Source organism: Seriola aureovittata, chromosome 6, assembly GCF_021018895.1.
Source record: "Seriola aureovittata isolate HTS-2021-v1 ecotype China chromosome 6, ASM2101889v1, whole genome shotgun sequence".
Lineage (NCBI taxonomy): Eukaryota > Metazoa > Chordata > Actinopteri > Carangiformes > Carangidae > Seriola > Seriola aureovittata.
Window position 1 is genome coordinate 20,901,795 of NC_079369.1, and position 20,346 is coordinate 20,922,140.

The 20,346-nt window shown below is 40.3% G+C and overlaps 1 protein-coding gene across 4 annotated transcripts in view; it reads right to left on the reverse strand.

The window, feature by feature from the left end:
• Nucleotides 1–20,346, reverse strand: part of lrp8 (low density lipoprotein receptor-related protein 8, apolipoprotein e receptor) — a 173,087-nt gene that overhangs the window by 72,989 nt on the left and 79,752 nt on the right. For all 4 annotated transcript variants that reach the window (XM_056377966.1, XM_056377969.1, XM_056377967.1 and 1 more), the window contains exon 3: nt 15,719–15,841. In XM_056377966.1, coding sequence (XP_056233941.1) covers nt 15,719–15,841 — 123 coding nt within the window. The remainder of the gene's footprint in view (nt 1–15,718; nt 15,842–20,346) is intronic.

Here is a 20,346-nt window from a genome sequence, read left to right on the forward strand (position 1 = left end):
ATACATTATTTTTATGAAATTTTTGGGTTAAGATGATGGAGACTAGTGTTGCGAAGAGACTGGAGAAAATATACTAATAATTATCATAACATGAAAATCAGGTTATAGTTTGCCAGTGCAGTGCTTGATCACCCCGTTTACAGCTGTATGTTTGTTCTGATGACTGTCTTCTGCTTTCGATACAACATCTGACAATGTGCAACACTTAAAGGTTGCAAACCCTACGCTTTTTCGAGCAACCGCAAACTCTTGTGAACACTGCATAGAAGTTTGTGTTTGTGAAACTGGCACAAGCTGAATTTACATTGGCTCCAAGAAATAGAAATGTCTTAGTCAGCATAGTTTGAAGGAAATATTTTGGAAATTGTGCAGTTGTATTTTCAGTGGGTCTCTCTGGTCTCACTTGGCACATACGGGACGATGCAGTCTTTTAATTCAAACAAGTCCACAGCCAGAAGTGGTACAGACTTGCTATTCTCCTCACATGGCCTGTCTAAGTGTCTATTATGAGCAGTGTATAGGGGTGGACTGAGCAAGGCGCTGTATGCTAATGAACTTTTGATTAACTACCATCTTAATTTCCCTTCACAAGGAGGGAGGGGACTGGAGGATTGTAGTGCGGCACCACGTCCACTCTCCAGCTGCCTGCCTAGCATCAAAGCTAGCCTCCCAGGTGATTGATTTAGAAGGCTTGTAGCCCCACAGGCTAATGCTAAGATAATTTATTTATCATGAGCTGTGCATATGAGGCCGGGAGGTAATATAAGTCATCCTCAAGTCACTGTCTGTCACAGTGAGACACAATGTCAAAACAAAGGCACGTGGGAGGAGCGTATGTGATAATATGGCACATGATGAATTGGGAGGAACGGAGGCTTATAGATGACTTGCCCTGTACTGGCTAAGGATTAGAGTTGCAGGAATTTAAAATGCTTAAAGGTACACTGACTTCACCCTACACTCCAGACAGCAGAGCACTGATTGATGAAGTACTATATTCTTTAACGTCTATTTATGCAAGCACGTGAGGAACGTCTCATCACGTCAATGGAATACCATGAATGCCCAAATACTCTGCTCTGCTGTGAATATCAATTTGCTCCACATGTACTCCGAAGCAAAATGCATGCCATACTGAAGGCATTTTATAGTTTCATAAAAATATAGGCACACGGACGGCTTCTTTTTGAGGCAACATGTCTTATTTTTCCGTTTCTTAACTATGAACTTTAGAAACTTTAGAACTTTAGAAATTACTACAAATAATGAGTGTGACAATGTCTGTAATAATGTATGAGAACTTTTTTCTTGCATGCGTTAGACAGACCATCAATTAAGTCCAAACTAACAGGGGGTCCATAACAGCTGATCGTCTGTGAAATGGGATAATTAAACTCAAGTTTCAGCCATGAGGTTGCACCATAAATTGGCGAGTGCCTGCTTGAGAACAGTAAACTTTTATCACTTGGCTACTCTGAGTAGTAAAAACAGGGCCAAGGCATCTGAATCAATACACAACCGTGTACCGTGCCATCCTGGTACCTCGGTCTGCTTCTATAAAGACTGTATACAATTTCAGCCACTTCATTTCAGACAGTTTAATATAGGCCAGGCAACTAACAATAACAAATATCAAGCTCGAGTCTTTGTTTTTAGCCTCGGTCACCCGGGTTAACCAGGTGTCATGGACAACAAATGAAACAGGGGAAAAGGTATAGATGATGCAGACAGATGTCTGAGAGGGAAGGAATTAAGATAGAGCTGAAAAATGGAGTGAGAGGTTTGTGGGAGACGTGGGGTCAGATATTGGTCATAGGTAATCTTTGAGTGTGACTAAGAGACTCAAAAACAGAAGCGAGAGGCATTTGGTTGGAATCTGATCAAACTGGGGCTTCTTGTGACCCGAGGGCCTACAAATGCACACACAATAGACATTGTATTCTCATTTGGTCAATCATTCATCATTCAGACCTGCATCATTTCTACAAACGCATCACCAACAAACGCTAACTGATGCATAAATGCGGATAAAAATTGCATACTGCAAATCCCCCCAGGTTATGCTGTAATCCATTTAGAGATGTAGGCTTGATTGCATCTTAACGTAACAGAGATTTCGAAAAGTAGTCCACAATGAATATATTGTTCTAATTTGAGAGTATGCAATTTCATTGAAATAAGTGGAGGGCTTGTAGCGGGTGCATAGTTAATCTCTTTCAGGGAATTGCAGTGCATGCAGTATGAATTAAATGCTTTTCCCTTAAAGCTGTAACCTTTATAAAGAAGAAAGGGCTGTAGTAGACAAAGGACAGGAGGCAGGGGAGCCTTAAGCTCAGAGAGCACTCATATGCATCAATGATTCATACAAGACGAGCGATGTATGGATCAGCCAATTATTCAGCTTGTAAGGGCTTTGCAAGTCTAATGATCTGATCGGTTGCAGTGGGTCATATTGTCATGGTGACGCTCATTAACCTCTCTCCAAGCACTGGTCTTATTTTCAAAGGCCTGTTAAGGTAAGTTTAGGGTCATGCTTTGTTTTGTATGTGTGTGTGCCCATTAGGAGTGAGCAGCACTCTCAGGGCTGAGAGTGTGTGGCATTTTGAAATGAGGCTAACCCTCTGTTTATTTCACTTCCCCTCATCATTAACAGCTGCTTTTAGCTGGCCTCCGGTCAGGCCACACAGACTTTAAAGAGCAATGCAGCAATATTCTCCTCTAAAATGTTAAATAATAATGTTTTATATACACATTACAGCTGAAACAGGTAGTTGATTAATCAATTCGTTGTTCAACAGACAACATAATCAACTGATTTGATTATCAATTCATTCATTTTTCAAGCAGAAGTAGTAAAAGAAAAAAAAAGAAAATTTGATGCTTCTGAAAACATTTGGGTTTTGCTTGAACTTTTGATTGAAAAAAAGACATTTGAAGACATCACCTTGAGATCTTGAGATTTGTAATAGAGCCATAGGGATGACGTATTTAGGCCAACCTGGAAGTCAGCATCACCCTTATTTCAGCCATCTAACCAAAAAGCCATTCAAAAAACCCACAGACCTCTGGTCAAGAGACCAGAAGTACTAAAATGCAAACTAAATTCCAGATTAATTCCTATGGGACTCTATGGGCATTTTATCAGTATTTTTTGACATTTCATGGACTATTTAATCAATTAATGAAAAAGAAAATGTGAAGATTACAATAAAGTAAATTATCATTATTCGTAGTTTTAATACTTGTGTGTTTGCTTCTCTCATATTGTGAAGTTTTACCATTTGATTTTCCTCTTTGAGCCTAAAGCATCATCTGAAATGAGGCAGCCGTAGAGGGACAGTGTGAGGTGTCAAGTCAAGAAAAAGGATAAAACAAGTTGATGTATCCACATGACATGAAAATGTGACTTCACAGGTCAGTGGCAATTCTTTTTGTTTTTGCTGTTAAATCAGTTTACAAAGCAATGCATCACTCGCAATGTGCAGAAAAAAGACAATGCTTCATCCAGCGTACTCTCTCTCCAATTAATTCACATCAGTTATTTTGGATGATGGAATAACCGTGTGTGTGTGTGTGTGTGTGTGTGTGTGTGTGTGTGTAAATATGTACACTAAGCATAATGAGTGCATGCATGAGTTAAAGTGGGTCTGTGTTCACATGTGTATGTATGTACTATAAATGTAAGGATGGGTACATATATTTCTGTATGCATGACTGAGTGTGTGTGTGTTGGTGGTTGTTTGTGCCAGGAAACATAATACATGTGTGAATGCATGAGTGTGTGAACTTTGCATATCCTCACACTGCACACAGACAACTGGAGCATGATGTTTCATGGCCAGGGAAAATGGGGGAAGCTATGGGATGAGGGAAGAGTTACCCAAGACCAGAGAGATGTTCACTGGTTTAATATTTGCAGTATTTTGCAGTGATGATAAGGAGAAACAATATAAACTGGCAGAAGAAAAAACAAATCAAAAGAATTCATTGCATTAATAAGCCCAGTGTTTGGGGATTGGACAGTTGCTAATTTAAAACTATTAAAACAGAATTTAAATATTTAAGGAAATCTCCAGAGAGGAGGGACAATAAAACTGTCCCCTTTACACATTTCTGTGCACTGACTCTTAGGTTTGGTGTAGTTGGTCGACCCCTTGGCACTGGGGGTAAGTTGAGACTTGGAGACCAAGGCTGAGGCCAACCTGCTACATCTATGTCGCGGAATTACCAACTCCACCCCCCTCCTTGTCCTTCAGATGTGAAATCCAATTTATGGAGAGGGCGTTTGTGGTTAATATCAGATTACATTTTAAATGAAGGTTAGTGTTGATTAGTGGCTTTCATTGGAACGCTGATCTCCAATTATTGTGGCCCTGATGTAGGGAGAGGGGGGGGTGTGTGTTGTAGAGAGAAAGATCAAAGTCAAGGGAGAGGAGAGAAAAAAAATGATCAGAGAGAGCAGGTGCAGAGAAAGTGGAGGCCTGGCACCAAAACAAGGAGAGAAGCAAATAAAAGCAAGGCAGTGGAGTTAAAACAGAAAAAAACAGCAGGGGTCTAGTGATAAGGAGTCAGAAACGGTAAGAAGATGTAGACTGTAGACTGTAGATAGTAGACAATAATATTCTGCAAGTTTTATGCAAATTTCTGAAATTTTGGCCAACTCAAATGTGAATCAATGTCAGTGTATATTTCCCTCAGCTACCTTAATGTGACAGGACTATGTCATTATATAAGCACCAGTAACAGTTTTACTGCTTCTTTCTCATGTGTCTCTGAGGTGGTACATTTTGTTTTTTCCAGGAAAAGACGGTAGAGGCTTCCGCTGAGTTAAACTGAAGAACATGCCCCCCATTCTCTCTCTTGCTTTCTCGTCTTCCATATCTTTCTCTCTCTCAAGGCTGTGAGAGGGAGGGAGGGAGGGAGGGAGAAGGTGCTTGTTAAATGTGGAACCATTAACAGAGTCTAGACTGTGGGTCTGTCAGTGCCGTGGGGGGAAGAAATACAGCGCGACACCAGAGCTCTCATAGGAAATTGCCACTTTCTTCCAACAGGTGCCTCTTAATGGTTGTTTAGTAGACGACACATTGGGCATTAAAAATACTGCCAGTGGCAAGTGCCACATTTCAACTAATGAGAGACTGCAGGAGAGGGAGGCAGACAAAAGGAAGGAAAAGCACAAGGAGAGTTGGAGCGTATATTTTGGGGATGCGCACAGCGTGGGGCTGAACTTGACAGCTGAACTCTGAGCTTATTTCCTCCACTGCAGTTTATTCAAAGGCAGGGTCAGGACACACAGGCAGGGGTGTGAAGATTAAAACAGGCAGCCAAATTATGGGGAGAGCATAGTTGACTTCTGAAGGTTTCTGAATGGACTTTCCTAATAATATAAGACAGCTACTGGCTGTGTAAGTTGCCTTTCAAAGTCACTGTGATTTAAGGAGGGCTGAGTTAAATTATAGACTTTGACACGTGTAGTATCCTCTAACATCAGAATTTTGATTCAGGCTGGCAAAACTATTTCCTGCTAAATTAATTTGGTCACAGAAAAATGTAGAACTACACAAAGAATGTCTGAAAACAACAACTTTTGAATGAATAATAGGTTTGATACAAAATATCATTAACTGCAATAGAGGAAGCTTTATACTGAAGTTTGCTGCCTCCAGTTTTATCAGATTTTGTAATATACAGTCGATAAAGTTGTTTTATTTTTTTACCATGGAGCTGCTTATCTAAAAACACCTGTTATTTAATGCTGGACCACCTTAAGATTAACTGGTAATACATGTGTAAGACATGCTGTTCTGCCTCTGGTTCATATGATTCATCTCTGTGCTGTGCGCACTGACCCAACTACAGACCTCATGGTGAACATTTGGACATGTCAAACTTAGATGTCATTAATAAAATAAAAAAGTGTATGCTTTCTTTTCAGGTGTGCTAGTGCCAGGGCCACATTATTGTGCACGCTGGGTCAAATAAATGGAGCCAGGAGATTTATCATGAAAAGTTGCACCTGTGTTTTTCCTGCTACGAAAAGTCAAATTTCCTCCCCGACTGTTCTTCTGAACCATCTGCTGCGTTTTTACTGCTGCCGTCCTCCCTTAGCCGACAGTGGTGGATCTGTTTGCCTGTCTGTCTGTTTGCCTCTTGACCTAATAAAAACTGTTTAAATCGCACCTGTTTTATCTCCTGAGTCTACTTTTGGATGCCACATCTGTTATCCAACGTTATAGGTGTTTCTTTTAAAGAGAGGGAGTATGAAGAAAAAATAAGACTGAAACAAAAAAAGGGAGCTCCATTTTTTTTAGCACATACTGGCTAAATAAAGAAGGAAAAAAAATCAAATGAAAACATAATTGTTATTATGCATGGGTCTTTACAAAGACGGACTAAACACAAGCAAAAGCAATTCCATCAGGCAGTTCCAGCTCCGCAAGACGCCCTCTGAGAGCAAAAACTTATTGACCACCAATCAATCGTAACCAGCCAAGAGCTGGGGTCACTAATTGAACGGAAGAATGGAATTGACAAAAAAATCACATGGTGGCTGTTGCTGCGTAGGTAGTTTTCTCTCGTTGATTGCTGTGCCCTGTATAGTGTAAACAAGGAAGCGGGTTTGCCGTAAGCATCTGTTCCACCTTCACGCAGCCACAACATGGGCGTCCCAATGCTCTTGATGTCGGAAAATACCGGTCCAATAAATAAAACAGATCTGAATACATGAAGAGGTTTTCTCGTTGTTAATGAGTTCAACAGCATGTTTCTAAAATCCATCTTCAATGAAACCTGAACTTGATCAATAAAAATGAAGTCGTCAGAAGCTGTTAAATGCAAAATTAACTAGATATTAAACCTTTACTCTATGAATCAATTATAAATGAACTTCTCATACAAAAGCTCTACCTGTAGTAGCTGAAACTGGGTCAGTCACTGTGCTGCACCATTGAAACGATGAGATTTTTTCTGTGTAACTTATGGGACCTACATCGCTAATGACCACTTATAGGCACTGATAAATAATTTTTTTGTGATTAATTGGGTATTTCTCACAGGGCTTTTAAGCTTAGTCTTGTGGGTGTCGTTATTGCAGAATGATGGTACCATATGGCAGCTGCAATGTAGTGTATTCTTAATATCTACAGTATTTCTTGTTGTGTACGTTGTGGTTAGGTGGCTATTCTGTATCCTCCTTACGGGATCAATACACTTTAACTTATTACTGATATAAATCAAGGTAAAGACATGTGCGGTTAATGAGATGCCAAAAGATACAGCAAGATAAGCAGAACAATGCACATGAGGGCCTGAGATGATGGGTTTACAATATGAGAGGAAGACACAGAGAGAGAGAGCAGGAGAGAGAGAGAGAGAGAGAGAGAGAGAGAGAGAGAGAGAGAGAGAGAGAGAGAGAGATGACCTTTTAGTATTTGTTTTTATTTTCCAGCAACTTCTAAGGTGACATTAAACTCACTGTCAGAACTGTAGCTTCAATTATTTATGAGTCATATTTTACATGCAAACACACACACACACACACACACACACACACACACACACACACACACACACACACACACACACACACACACACACGATTCCTGTCACTTTGTGATGAGACCATGTGTCTGGAGACAACTACGAAGAACCGTGATTGTGAACACCGCCAAAGTAAACTGTCCTCACCAGACAAACAGCAGCATTGTTTGTTCAAATCCTTCAAACTAACTATGTTTACATTGTCCTCACCAGCAGCCTGTTGTGTTTGTGTGAATAATGACCGTCCTCTCTCATATGTCCTCTCAGGAGAGGCAGGAGTCGTATGATGTTGTGACATTGTTATACTCTCATAGGAAGTCTTAGGACAGGAGGCCGTGTGGGATGGTTGGATGTATAAAACGTGTCAGTACTGGTTTCTTTTAATGCTGACCATGATCTTTCTCTATAACCTCAACCAAACAAATCATGGAAATTCATTCTCAACCTAGGAAAAAGAGTGCTTTCAACCATGTAATATGGTTGAAAGCACCAAAAGGTAGTAAGTGGACCTTGAGTTTGGATTATGTCAGGCTGAACCAAGAAGATTTAATTCCTAAAATGAACCAAACCTTAACCACAGACTATGTATACGAGTCATTTTTGAACCAGTGGCAGAATTAACAAAGCACTAACCAAAAATCTACTTGTTACCTTATATATTCATCACATATCACCACATGAAGAAAATATAGTGAGAGAAAATGTGAGGTACATGCAGATCGATCACGTGGTGAGTCATAGCCTTGATGTTCAAAGCCCTGTTGCATTGATCCCACTGGCTCTCATGATTAAACCACTCCCAACCAGAGCTGAAAAAATTCCTTTCTCTTATAGGTCTATATTCATCCACTGACTGTAGTCACCACTGAAATGCTCTGAAACTGTTGAGCGCTGATAGAAGATGTAATTTCATCATTTTGACTACAACTATCTAATGGGCCAAAAAACAACAAATAGGTCGGCATATGTGTATGTGTTGGTGTAGTCGCGCTTATGTGTGAGCGTCATGGCTAGTGTGTGAAATTCACCTCAGGGCAGCAGAGGCTTTCCACAAAAAGAACATGTAGCAGGAAACCAAGGACAAATTAGATTACTGAAGTAGAAGATCAGCGTGAACTCAGTCACACTTACATGTGTGTATCTTTCTGGTTCTAAATTTTTTGTGAGTGTCTGTTTGAATGTGTGTGTATTAGGTATTTGGTGGTGGGGTTACTGGAGTTCTACCAGACTAAAAGAGCAAGGGAGAGAGACACAGGTGAAAAGAGAGAGACAGAGAGAGGGAGAGAGGCCACCTGGGAAATTACGCCTGGCACTGCTGCTGCCTCAAGCATGAAATTGAAGCCGTCCGACAACGCAACTGACTGGATCCTTCCCGTTCATATTCCAAAATAATTAACTAACACAACCTCCTGCCTCCATGCTATAATATGCCGACCTGCCTATTGTCTCTGCGCACGTGGACAAGGAAAAACCCACATCAGTACACAGGAGCAGGTGGAACTGATGACAGCAGGGACACAGAGAAAGATGGAGGGGGAGGGAGGTAAAAGTTCAAGTTTCAATTTTAACTATCACCGAAGGGCAGCTGGCTTCACAGTGGTGTTACTTCACTGTGGTTGCTATCTTGAACAATACTGGCCAAAAGTGTCCAGATCCTCCTGCAACTGAATTAATACATTTTTCACTCTCTCATATTAAAGTCGCATATAAACATAAATTTATAGAATGGGTCACAGCAGTGTAAGCAGCTGCTAACCCCCAGTAAATAAATACATAGGTCAATAATAGTCTGGGTTTCATTCAAATATACGACAAGACAGAGTGAAGAAAAAGCCACTTTAATGGATCTGTGAAGCTGGAATAAAAAACAGTGGTGCTTTGAACTAAATGCTAAAATTAGCAGTAAAAAATTATGAAAATGACAATGCTAACATGCTAGACAAGGTATAATGTCTGTAACACTGTTTCGGTTCAGTTTGTTAGCATGTTAACGTTTGCTAATTAGCATTAAACCCAAAGTACTGCTACTGAGATATTTAACTGGAAGAGTTACCTGCTGGTCGTGCTAGATGATAAGTTATGGATACTAATGTCAGGAGGCTTTACTCTCTACAGATCATGAATGACTGCACAGTGTCATGGCAATCCATCCAATAATTTGCCTAAGGTATTTTATTCTGAACTGAGGTAGTCAGACTGACATTGCCATCCCTAGAGCCACACCACTAGCATGGCTAAAATTAGCACTGTTACCACCAGCCTTAGAGGAGGAAGGCTGTGGTCTTTCTATCATGATTGCAGGATGACTGAAAAACACGGCAGCATTCTTCCTCCTAACTATAGTATACTGTATAAATATTTAGGAGGCTCACCAGTTAAGAAGTTTCACAACCTGTTTGACTCAGTAGTAGCAAGGAAAGTAGCAGTTGTCCTCCAACTGTCTCACTGTCCACTTCCACTATCTTTCCTCCTCTGTAGTGCTATGATTACCATATGAAAAAGAAACAGTCAGTGGTGACTCGATATGAGCTCTATAAATCATGGCTAGCAATAGTGGGAGAGAAGTCACGCTGTGATGAGCCGCTCTGTTTTGACAGTTTGTGTCTTTAGATGAATGAGTTTCATCAGATGGAATGAAATCAGTTCAAAATCAGTTTTAATACCCTAAAGTGTTTGGTAAGTTGGTAAAAAAAAAAAAATCTAATTAGATGATCAGTAAAAAGTACTAAACACATCATTATTTATTAAGATATAAAACTATGTTTATAACATTTAATGACACATTTGACTATGTCTTATATTGTTACATGTACATTTAGAGTGTAAAGGTGCTGAGTTCAGAGCCCTGCACTGAAAGAGAACAGAGTTATGTTTTTAACATCAATGAAACAATTAGCAGCCTTCATATTAAAGAACCAAATTGGCTTTTTTTCTTGTAATCAAATGAAAAACATAAAATGCTTTGATATCACTACATCAAAATCAAACAGAACAGTTAGACTGTTGGTTTCTCTGTTTTATCTCACTATGCTTCTCTACTGTGATGTGTTACGTGAGATTACTTGGCTTCTAAAGTTATCAAACCTCTCATTTGTGTTTGTTTTTTTTTTCCCCCTCCCCTTATGTTTCACAATGAATTTGGAGGCTTTTCTCTACAGCCTTTATCAGCATGCCTCCAAGTGTGAAATACGCCTGAGTAGACTTGTAATGATACGATTACTTTTGTTGATGATACAAGACTTTTATGGTATGAATATAAAATATCCTCTATATCCTGCAAATAATACAAAGCTTAAACACTCAAACAGTTTTCACTATATATTCAAAGTTTTGAAGCATCACTTGGACTGGCGGGGGAGTGTAGAGAGAGTGTTACATGTTGCTCCAATATGCGGCTAAGTGAGGTTGGCAGAGTGTCTGATGATGCAGTTCAATAGCCTTTATCTATACAGGGACACTTGGGTGGTGAGAAGGGCTCACTTTAATCCCTGGAGTGTAGATATGCAGCCGCAGAGCTGAAAGTGTACACACATAAAGAAGGAGTTTAAATAGTGCTTCAGAGAGTCTAATCAGCAGTGACTGTCAAACTGCAGGATCTTGCTGATGGACGCTGACTTTGTAATGTCTAGACCCCAGAAAATCACAGCTTTGATGTCTGGTACATGGATTATGAACACGGGCTCCCCACAGCGTAGCACATTATGTAAATTCAATAGCTATGTGAAAATATACAGATGACCCAGCGGTGGTCTATGATGAGTCATTTTGTTTTATTAAATGGATAATTGTGTGTAATTCTTTGGCATTTCGTTATCAGAAGCACCCTTAAAATGAACTATTCAGTGGAGAAACTACTATGAGGGAGTTTAAGAAATTTTAATGAACTTTAATCTGATTCATTGTCATGTGAATCAGGATGCTTCATGTGAACCATGAAGTTTATGGTTCAAGAGAATAAAACCGAGGAAAGTGAAATACATTTTCAGCGACACAGTAATAAAAACTTGTCACTGTAAATAGAAAATATCTTTTGTTGTCTGTGTGTGTGTGTAGATGGTAAATGGACTGCACTTATAAAGCACTTTTCAACTCTTATCGACCACTCAATACTTACAACACACATTCACCCATTCACTCACACATTCATACATCACACCCATACACTGATGGAACAGCCATCAGAGGCTATTTGGGGATCTTGCCAAAGGACTGAAGGAACCGGGGGTCGAACCACCGACCTTCTGATTAGGGGACGACCTGTTCCACCTCCTGAGCCGCAGCCGCCCAACATGTGTGACTGTTTGTAAGGAACTGGTTCAAAAATTTGAACATTTTTAACAAATTCCTGTTCGCACTTAAATCAGGGCCGAACATCGTGTGCAGACACGACCACTCTTTCATGCCATCAACCATCACTCTACTGATTGACCATTTTCTCCACAATCCCCTCAAGGCCCAGATTCATTTTCAGATGTGTAATTACAGACAGCGCCTGAGGAGCCAGAGTATGTGTGTGCGTGTGTGTGTGTGTGGTTTCAGAGGCGTCATCAGGGGTCCATAGTTAATCAGCAGTCGACCAGAGGTCTCAAGGATCAGCCCATCGATTCCCTTCCAGGAAAATCAATGAAATCAAAGGCATTACTTAAACTGAACTCAGATCAGAAAGTGGAGGACATGTAACAGGGAAGAGACCAACAGGACAGAGAAGAGGATGTGATACAAGATGGGAGGCTGTTAGAGAGATGACATAGCAAGGAACTTATAAAGTATAGGATGAAGCCATGTGTGATATTAAATACAAATGGCTGTCTGATCACATTAAATGAGGTTGAGTTAGGTGATATGACGCTGTAAAGACTGGTGGAAAAAGCTAAATAGAAGAGCGAAGAAATATAACAAATGCAGAAGCTTTCATACAAGGTATTAGGAGTCACTGAACTGTACTGCATCTATGGGAGATATGGGCAGACATGTTACACACCACCCTCATCATCAAAACACAAAACAACCTATCCATTTACTGCGGGATGATAGAAAACTGTGTTTCATGATTTAAACTAAGGTATCTAGCTCTGTAATATCTAATCATTAAACTTTTGGAAATCTGAAATTTCAGGAATTGAACACACTGGATTATCCATAAACAATTTAGTTTATCGTGATAAATATCAATGTCAAGCATTAAAACTGCATATAAAGAGGATTTTTTTTCCATATTCATCCACTCAAATGATTCTTTTAATTTACTGTGTTCTGATGAAAACACGCAGATGCAAAAGCACACACTCACTCTGCCGCATGCACACAAGCACACACATGCACACACGCACACGCACACGCACACGCACACGCACACGCACACAGCTGTGAGGATCAATGTGGCCGAGAAAGTTAGGGAAGCTCTCACAGCGTCTGACCTTGATTAGACATAATGAGACTTAACCACAAGTCCTCTAATCTGATGAAATGACTTACAGATTCACCTTGTGATGAATACTAAACACAAGCATTGACTCTCTGGCTTTGTACAAACACTTATGCTGGTGCACACACTCAAGAGCATTTATAGGCATGTGCACGTACACACATGTCCTTGGCCCATCCCAATCAGACTTATTACTTTGAGAAACTTCAAAGGGCTCTTTGATCACCTCTTCAAAAATCATCTTAATACAAATTGCAAATAGGAGCTGGCCTGTAGTCGCAGCCATATGGAAAGTTGTGTGATTACACAGGAGTGGGAAGACTGACCTCCAGGAGTTCGGCTCTGTTCCGAGACTGATCTTTGGAGGAAACACTGATTATATGTGTAATTAAAATGTGAATCCATGTGAAATAAGTCTGTGTGTATTCTGCTCCTGCCTTAGGAGCTGGCCAGTCTCAACTCAACTTGTAGTGTTTACAAAGTACCATATAACTTTGTTGATTCCTAATGAGAGCACCTCAGATCTCTGCCAGCCCTTCCAATCACAGCTAACCCCCGTTCAAACCATCTCCAGCAATCACACACTCCGTCACACGCCGTCTCTGGGGCAGGTGCAGGTTTGAAAATGAAATGTAAACTAAGTCTGAATGCTCATCAGACGCAACAATGACCCAGAAAAAGGAAGGTGGTCTGAGTGAGAAGGTTGTTTTGTTGTTACGCAATGCTATCGTTGGTATGAACATGGCCTTCATAAAACCAGGTACTTCTGGCAGCTTGGATATGGATTACCATCTGGTATGTTACATTCAGCAATTTTAATAATATTCAAGATGTAATCTCTCCCAAAATCATCTTTCATGAAACTCACTGAAAACCTAAATCCATCAGGATTCAAACCTCCTATACTCTTCTCTCCCAAACCTATATTTGAGCTATACATATGCATATACATTTTATCAAATTTGATATCTCCAGTCTTCTCTTCTCTACAGTCTCTTGACTTTTTCAAAGCCTTCAGACCACGCTCTCTTTGAGCTGCTCTGGTATCTCATGTAAACCCTTCCTTACTGTGAACCTGAAACTTTACAAAAACTAAAGTGAAAAAGTTCAGAAACTTGCAAATCAGGAAGCTTCTAAAAAGCCTCATGCGTCATTAATTTTTTATGAATACAGTATTACACCTTAGTAATTGCTCATGTGTTTGGTGCTTTTTACTGATCATTTAATTAGATCTTTTTTTCTTTTTTCTGTACCAACTTACCCAAACACTGTACGGTATTAAAACTGCCCTGATTCTGAACTTATTTCATTCCATCTGATGAAACTCATTTATCTAAAGACACAAACCGTCAAAGCAGAGCGGCTCATCACAGCGTGACTTCTCCCACATTGACTCATCATGATTTATCTCTTGCGTTTCTGAACCTCTCTTCCCACCATAAAAACGCAGACGTGCTGTACAAACCCCTGCACCTCACCTCACACTCACTGCACCCCTCTGCTGTCCAATCCCCGACCTGTAAACACTGGGTTACCTCTGACTTGCTGCTGATTAAAAAAAAAATCCACTAATCACAGTGGGCAGTGTTCCATTTTTCATGATTGCAACAGCAAGTGACCTCACCTCCTGCCAACCTTGTAAACAAGAGTGCAACAGTTAAGGCATGTTTGCAGGCTTTGTTCCATTTTTCATCATTACACCAGCACATGCTGACATGTGCTTTAAAAAAAAAAAAAAAAAAGGAAGCTGATGTTTTCCAGTATTTCAGTGATGGATAAAAAGATCTCCTGGCTGATCATGACTCACATGCATTATTTCATCACATGCACAGTAGCTCTTTTTCCAAAAGTGCCTCAAATAAATCATTCACTTCAGTTTATATGATTAACAAGGCAGTGAAACGATCAAAAAACTATGTACAAGGTTTGTTTTTTTTCCGTCTATCCAACGAGAAATATCCAAGGCACACAAACAGACATTGGTCATTGTAGTTTTTCACTGTAGTTTTCGCTATCATGCCTGCATTGTCCTACAGTCAGTATGTGCAGCAAACACTTGCTAGTTCTATAGGATGGGCAACAGCTATGCAACCTAACTGGTATAAACTGACAAAAAAAACTTTCTATCAGTGATTAAAAAGTAATGTGTGACCCTACACACATCACATGAATGCTTTTCTAATTTCTAATTCTCACTTTTCAAAGCACGCCAGATATTTTGTTCACTCTTCCATCCTCTGTGACCTTGATCATACACTGTATGGATATCCTGCGTCTGATGCCAATAAAAACGACTGAAAGCCATTTTCTGAGGCAGTGTGCAGGAAAGAGAAGGTTGGCACAGCAGCTGGAACACAGCAAAATGAGACTGAGCAACCTTGGGACTGCTTTATGCCTAAGAAAAGGGTGTGTGTGTGTGTGTGTGTGTGTGTGTGTGTGTGTGTGTGTGTGTGTGTGTCTGTAGGTCAAACAACACAAAACAAATGATGACTATAGTAAAGACAAAAACAATGACGTCATGCTGGTATATATATTTCATTAAAAACATGCCCGAGTGTGCACTACTGAGCTACACACATAAGAAGCTGTTAACGTATTTGAAAACAGGTCAAATGTGTGTGTGTGTGTGTGTGTGTGTGTGTGTGTGTGTGTGTGTACAACCTTCCCTCCATCTCTGTATTTTTGCCTTTCCGGCGCTGTTTGTCTACATGTGTGGCGGTGTTTGTCTGTGTGTGTGTCCGGACAGGTACTTACTGCAGATTGCATCAGCCTCGTCTGAACCGTCTGCACACTCCGGCTCTCCATCACAGCGCCACCTAGCAGGAACACACTGTCCGTTCTTACAGGCGAAGTCTGTGGTCGCACACGTCTTCTTTGCTGTGGAGACATTGAAAACATCCAATGTTAAGTCTCAAAGAAAGTGAAAGCAGTGACAGAGTGTTACAGTAGATATGAAGTAGGTATTTAATAGAAAAAATCCTCCAATCCAGGAAGTGATGGCTGAATAAAAAAAAATAAAAATAAAATAAAACTAACTGACTAGTGATCTCTGGGTACAGAGTGCAAAAACATTACTGCAATAAGCACTAGGGAGATTTGTCAGAAATGTGATAATCCACTTAACAAAAGCAACAAGACTAGGCAATTAAAATTTAACTTGAGTCAAGAGTAATTCCCAAGCACCAACTTCAAACCAATTATCCAGTCCAATTTTAATTCAACCTTCAGCACGCAATGTTTTGATGTGGCTGGTTGCAGGCTGGAGTCTTGGTGGTGAGTTCAAGTGCAAGTTGTAATAGGAGACACGAGGAGACGTTTGATTGGACAGCCTTTGTTGGAGCCTGTTCTTTGAGGTTGACTAAGTGGATCAGGGCTGTAAAGTAGGTGAGATCATAGGAGGGAGAGTCGCACCCACCTGTGTGCGTGCAACAACTTTTTTTTTCGCTCGACAAAGATCCAGCATAGAAGAAAAAGTCTCCAGTTGCATAATTTCAGATTTATAGGTTGGCAGATGTACTTATGAAATGTGACTCATTAAGATTAACAGTACTGTCTGAGGAATGAATCTGGTGAAAGACTCCACTCACAGGTGGATGCTGCCTTGGAGGAGAAACAGCGTTTACAATCTGAGCTGTTTGCTTTAAAGCTGATTGACTGAGCAGAGCACTGACAGCCTCTTTTTGTGTGAGGGCGTGTTGGATATATGTCGCCGTGTATCAACTGTGTCACATGTGAACAGCGTAGCGCTCGCCAGGTTTCCTGCCTGACCTGCCTCAGAGGCTCTGCTCCATTTTTACTAACCCATGATCCACCTTCGGAGTCCGGCACGATCTTCGCAGAACTGGCTCTGGCTCTGCGTATTGCTGTTTCCCGATAGCCCACGGACTCCAAATGTTTTGTGCAGTCACTTTCTCCAAGCAAGGGGAAAATTGAAGCACTTGAGTCTGTCACGGAGAGAGGCAAAAAAATCCTTCTCCTTGACAGCGAGAGCCACTGAACAAGAGAAAGCACTCGCCTGGCATGTTAGCAATGCCTTGCCTCGCCATGATGAAATATACAGAGGGGGCAGCTGACAAATGGCAAGGAAGTGTGTGTATGTGTGTGTATTTGAACAACCGTGTGTGTGTGTGTTTGGTGGTAATTTTCTTCTGACGAGCAGTGAAAGTAACTGTGACTGCTGCTGTTCCATTTCCTTCACGTGAGCCTCGTGTTAAAGCACCTCACCGGCCCATAGTTCAAGCCAGCTGGGAACGTAGGTCGTCAGAGTGCTACGCTAAAGCGCTGGACGGATGACCGTGAAAATGAATCGCACATGATTTGCTAGAGCTCACTATTCTCCAGTCACCTGTGATTACATCACTTACTGCCAGTGGTGCTTTAATTACAGCGGGAGATGGATTTCTAATATAGAAGAATAATAAATAAATATGAAACCAAGGAAGAGTCCAGGCAGCCTCTGTCAGTTTATATTGTGTCACATGTCACTGCTGTGGAGCACAGAGCTGATGTGTGGGCTCCTGATTAGGCATCAAACTGTCATTCACAGTTTTATGAAACCAATAACAAAAACACACGCAATTAACACTTGAAGGAATAGTTTGACTTTTTTTGCGGAAATATGCTGACTTGCTCTCTTGCTGAGATTTACATGAGAAGTTAGAAATATGAGGCTGAGGAACAGCAGCAAGTTAGCTTAGCTTTGTATAAAGACTGGAAAGGGGGGTTAACCGCTGACCTGTGTCTATCCAAGGGTAAAACAATCCACCTACCTGCACTTCTAAAGCTGACTGTCTACCATACTATATCTTGTTTGTTTAATCCATACAAAAAAAAAGTGAAAAAAAAGTGTTGTAATTTTATGGGGATTATGTGGACTACTGGACTACTGATCTAACTCTCTGCAAGAAAGCAAATAATCATATTCCCCACTAAGTCAAACAATTCCTTTAACTCTCAAATATTTTTTTTTTAATTTTGAATACAATTTGGTGGGGAATTATAATCTTACTTTCACAAACATCTTAATACAAAATCAATCCCCTATGATTAATCTCATTAATACAAAAGGAACTGTTCCGACCCTGGAATAAGACTGTGTATTCTACACAGTGCTATTCTGTTTAGCAAGGGAAAAGCTAGCCATCATATTAGCTTGTTGTTTATGTGTGTAGCCTTGGACGTTCTTTGGTGTGTGGTACAAGGCAGCGTAATAACTGATGGCACAAGTGGGAGCCATAATAATGAAGTACATACTAGAGGAACTGACAGCATCTCAGCTGTGAGCATCAATACTCTCTTAATGTATATCTAAATTAATCTGTATGGATGATAATGTAAGGCAGAGCGAAGAAAAGATAGAGACAACCACACATTTACGTACTCACCGGTGCAGAGTATTGATTCTGAGTAGAGGGAAAAAGAAAAAGGGAGTCTTAAAGACATGAGTGAGATGGTATTGAAGAAGGTGTAGGCCTAGAATAAATGAAAAGTGTGTCCCTGGGGATTACAAGGTAGTCAGAGCCAGAGACAAAGGTAAATAGAAAGAGGGGACGGAACAGGGAACAGGGGTACAGAAACGAAAGTCAAGTGGGAAAGAGGTTGTCGAGGTGGGGTCCGGTGTAATGACATCAGTCTTCACAAAGGGCCGAATAAATCCCCTTTCCTCCTACCAGCATGTTAGCATAAATCACATCTCTTCCTGTCCAACCTCCCTGTTTTTTTCCTCCATCTTTCCCTCCATCTCTGCCTGCGGCCTGATAACAGAGGCAGCTGTAGCCACACACAGTGTATCCAGTAGTAGGGCAGTAAAATTCACAATACCACTGTAGATCACAACAGACATCCTGCACCTTCATATCAAATGTTCAATCACAGACCATCTTCACTCAAAAGAATTAATTAAAATATTACAATTAACCACAGGCTGCTTTTATTCTGGGAGCCAAAGGCATTGATTACCTTTTCTACTGTGACTATAAAAACATTCTTTTTATTAACCTCAGGATAGATGATATTTAAAAAACAAAACAAAAAAAAAAACACACACACACACACACACAACAATTTCCCACTTTAACGACTTACAGCAACTAAAGGACAGGTTTATTTGAACATGATGATGAGTACATTTTATTCATCTGCAGAGAAAAAGACCTCTCATAAGTTGAGTATGATGACTTTCATTTAAAAATGCCCCCCCCCACACTATAAGTAAAAGTGTTAGCATTTCAATAAAGCATATTATGGAAAGCTGTTATCATCCATCTTGAAAACTGAGAGTTACATTTATGAGAGTGCAGTCATTTGGGTTTTTGAATACTGAATGAATAATGACTAGTTTTAAGCAAAGGAAATTTTCCCTCACATAGATATACGGTACAACATTTTAATAATGATGAAATAAGCATTACAATGAAACTTATATTTCTGCTGCAACAGGCACAGGATCCGGCACCAGGAATGAAAAGAGCTATATTCATAAAAGAGAAGAGCAACAATATGGGTAAATTTCAAAAGCAGATCTAGTCTAAATGGTGGATGAATATATAGAGAGATCATATATTGATATTTATAAACTAAATAAAATGTGAAAAAATCTGCACACACAAGAAAGATTTTCTGATTCCCTCTCTCTCTCTCGCTCTCTCTTCAAGAGTTGCTGATGCACACAAACAGCCGCTCCCATTTACATTCTGATGCAGCAGGTCCTGTCATATGTGAGTGTCATCCATATGGAACAGCCTAAATCTGCCTTATGAGGTGTGAGAGTGATTGTGGAGGAGACAAACAATAGGCAACCAGATGCGCATGCTGTGCATATCCACACACACACACACACACACACACACACACACACACACACACACACACACACACACACACACACACACACCTTTACCTTCCCACAACCCATCCTTCTGGAGTTGAAGCACATTATTTTATTTTTGTCCTCCATCCCAAGAAAGTGATTAATATTCATGTGAAGTAACAGAAAGACCTGAAGAGCTCGAGCTTCCTCACAAGCAGATTCAACTTTGTACACTTTTCCATTGGACCGTCAGATTCTCATATTTTATCCATCACTCCACTTCACTTGCGCCTTAGCCAAGGATTTCCTAGCTTCATGATTCACAGGGTGCAGAACTGTTCTTTGAGCGACACATGTACAATGGTATTTATTCGTACTAAGATTTATTTTGTTCATTTGCTCAACTCATTCACTCTCTTTACTCCAGTGGTTCTCAACCTGTGGGCCATTAAGGTATTACAAGTGGCCAATAGATCATTTGCAAACAGTACAATTTTGGTGAAAAACTGTTATCATTAAAACGCACACACACACACACACACACACATCTATATAGTGTAGTGTTTTTTTTTTT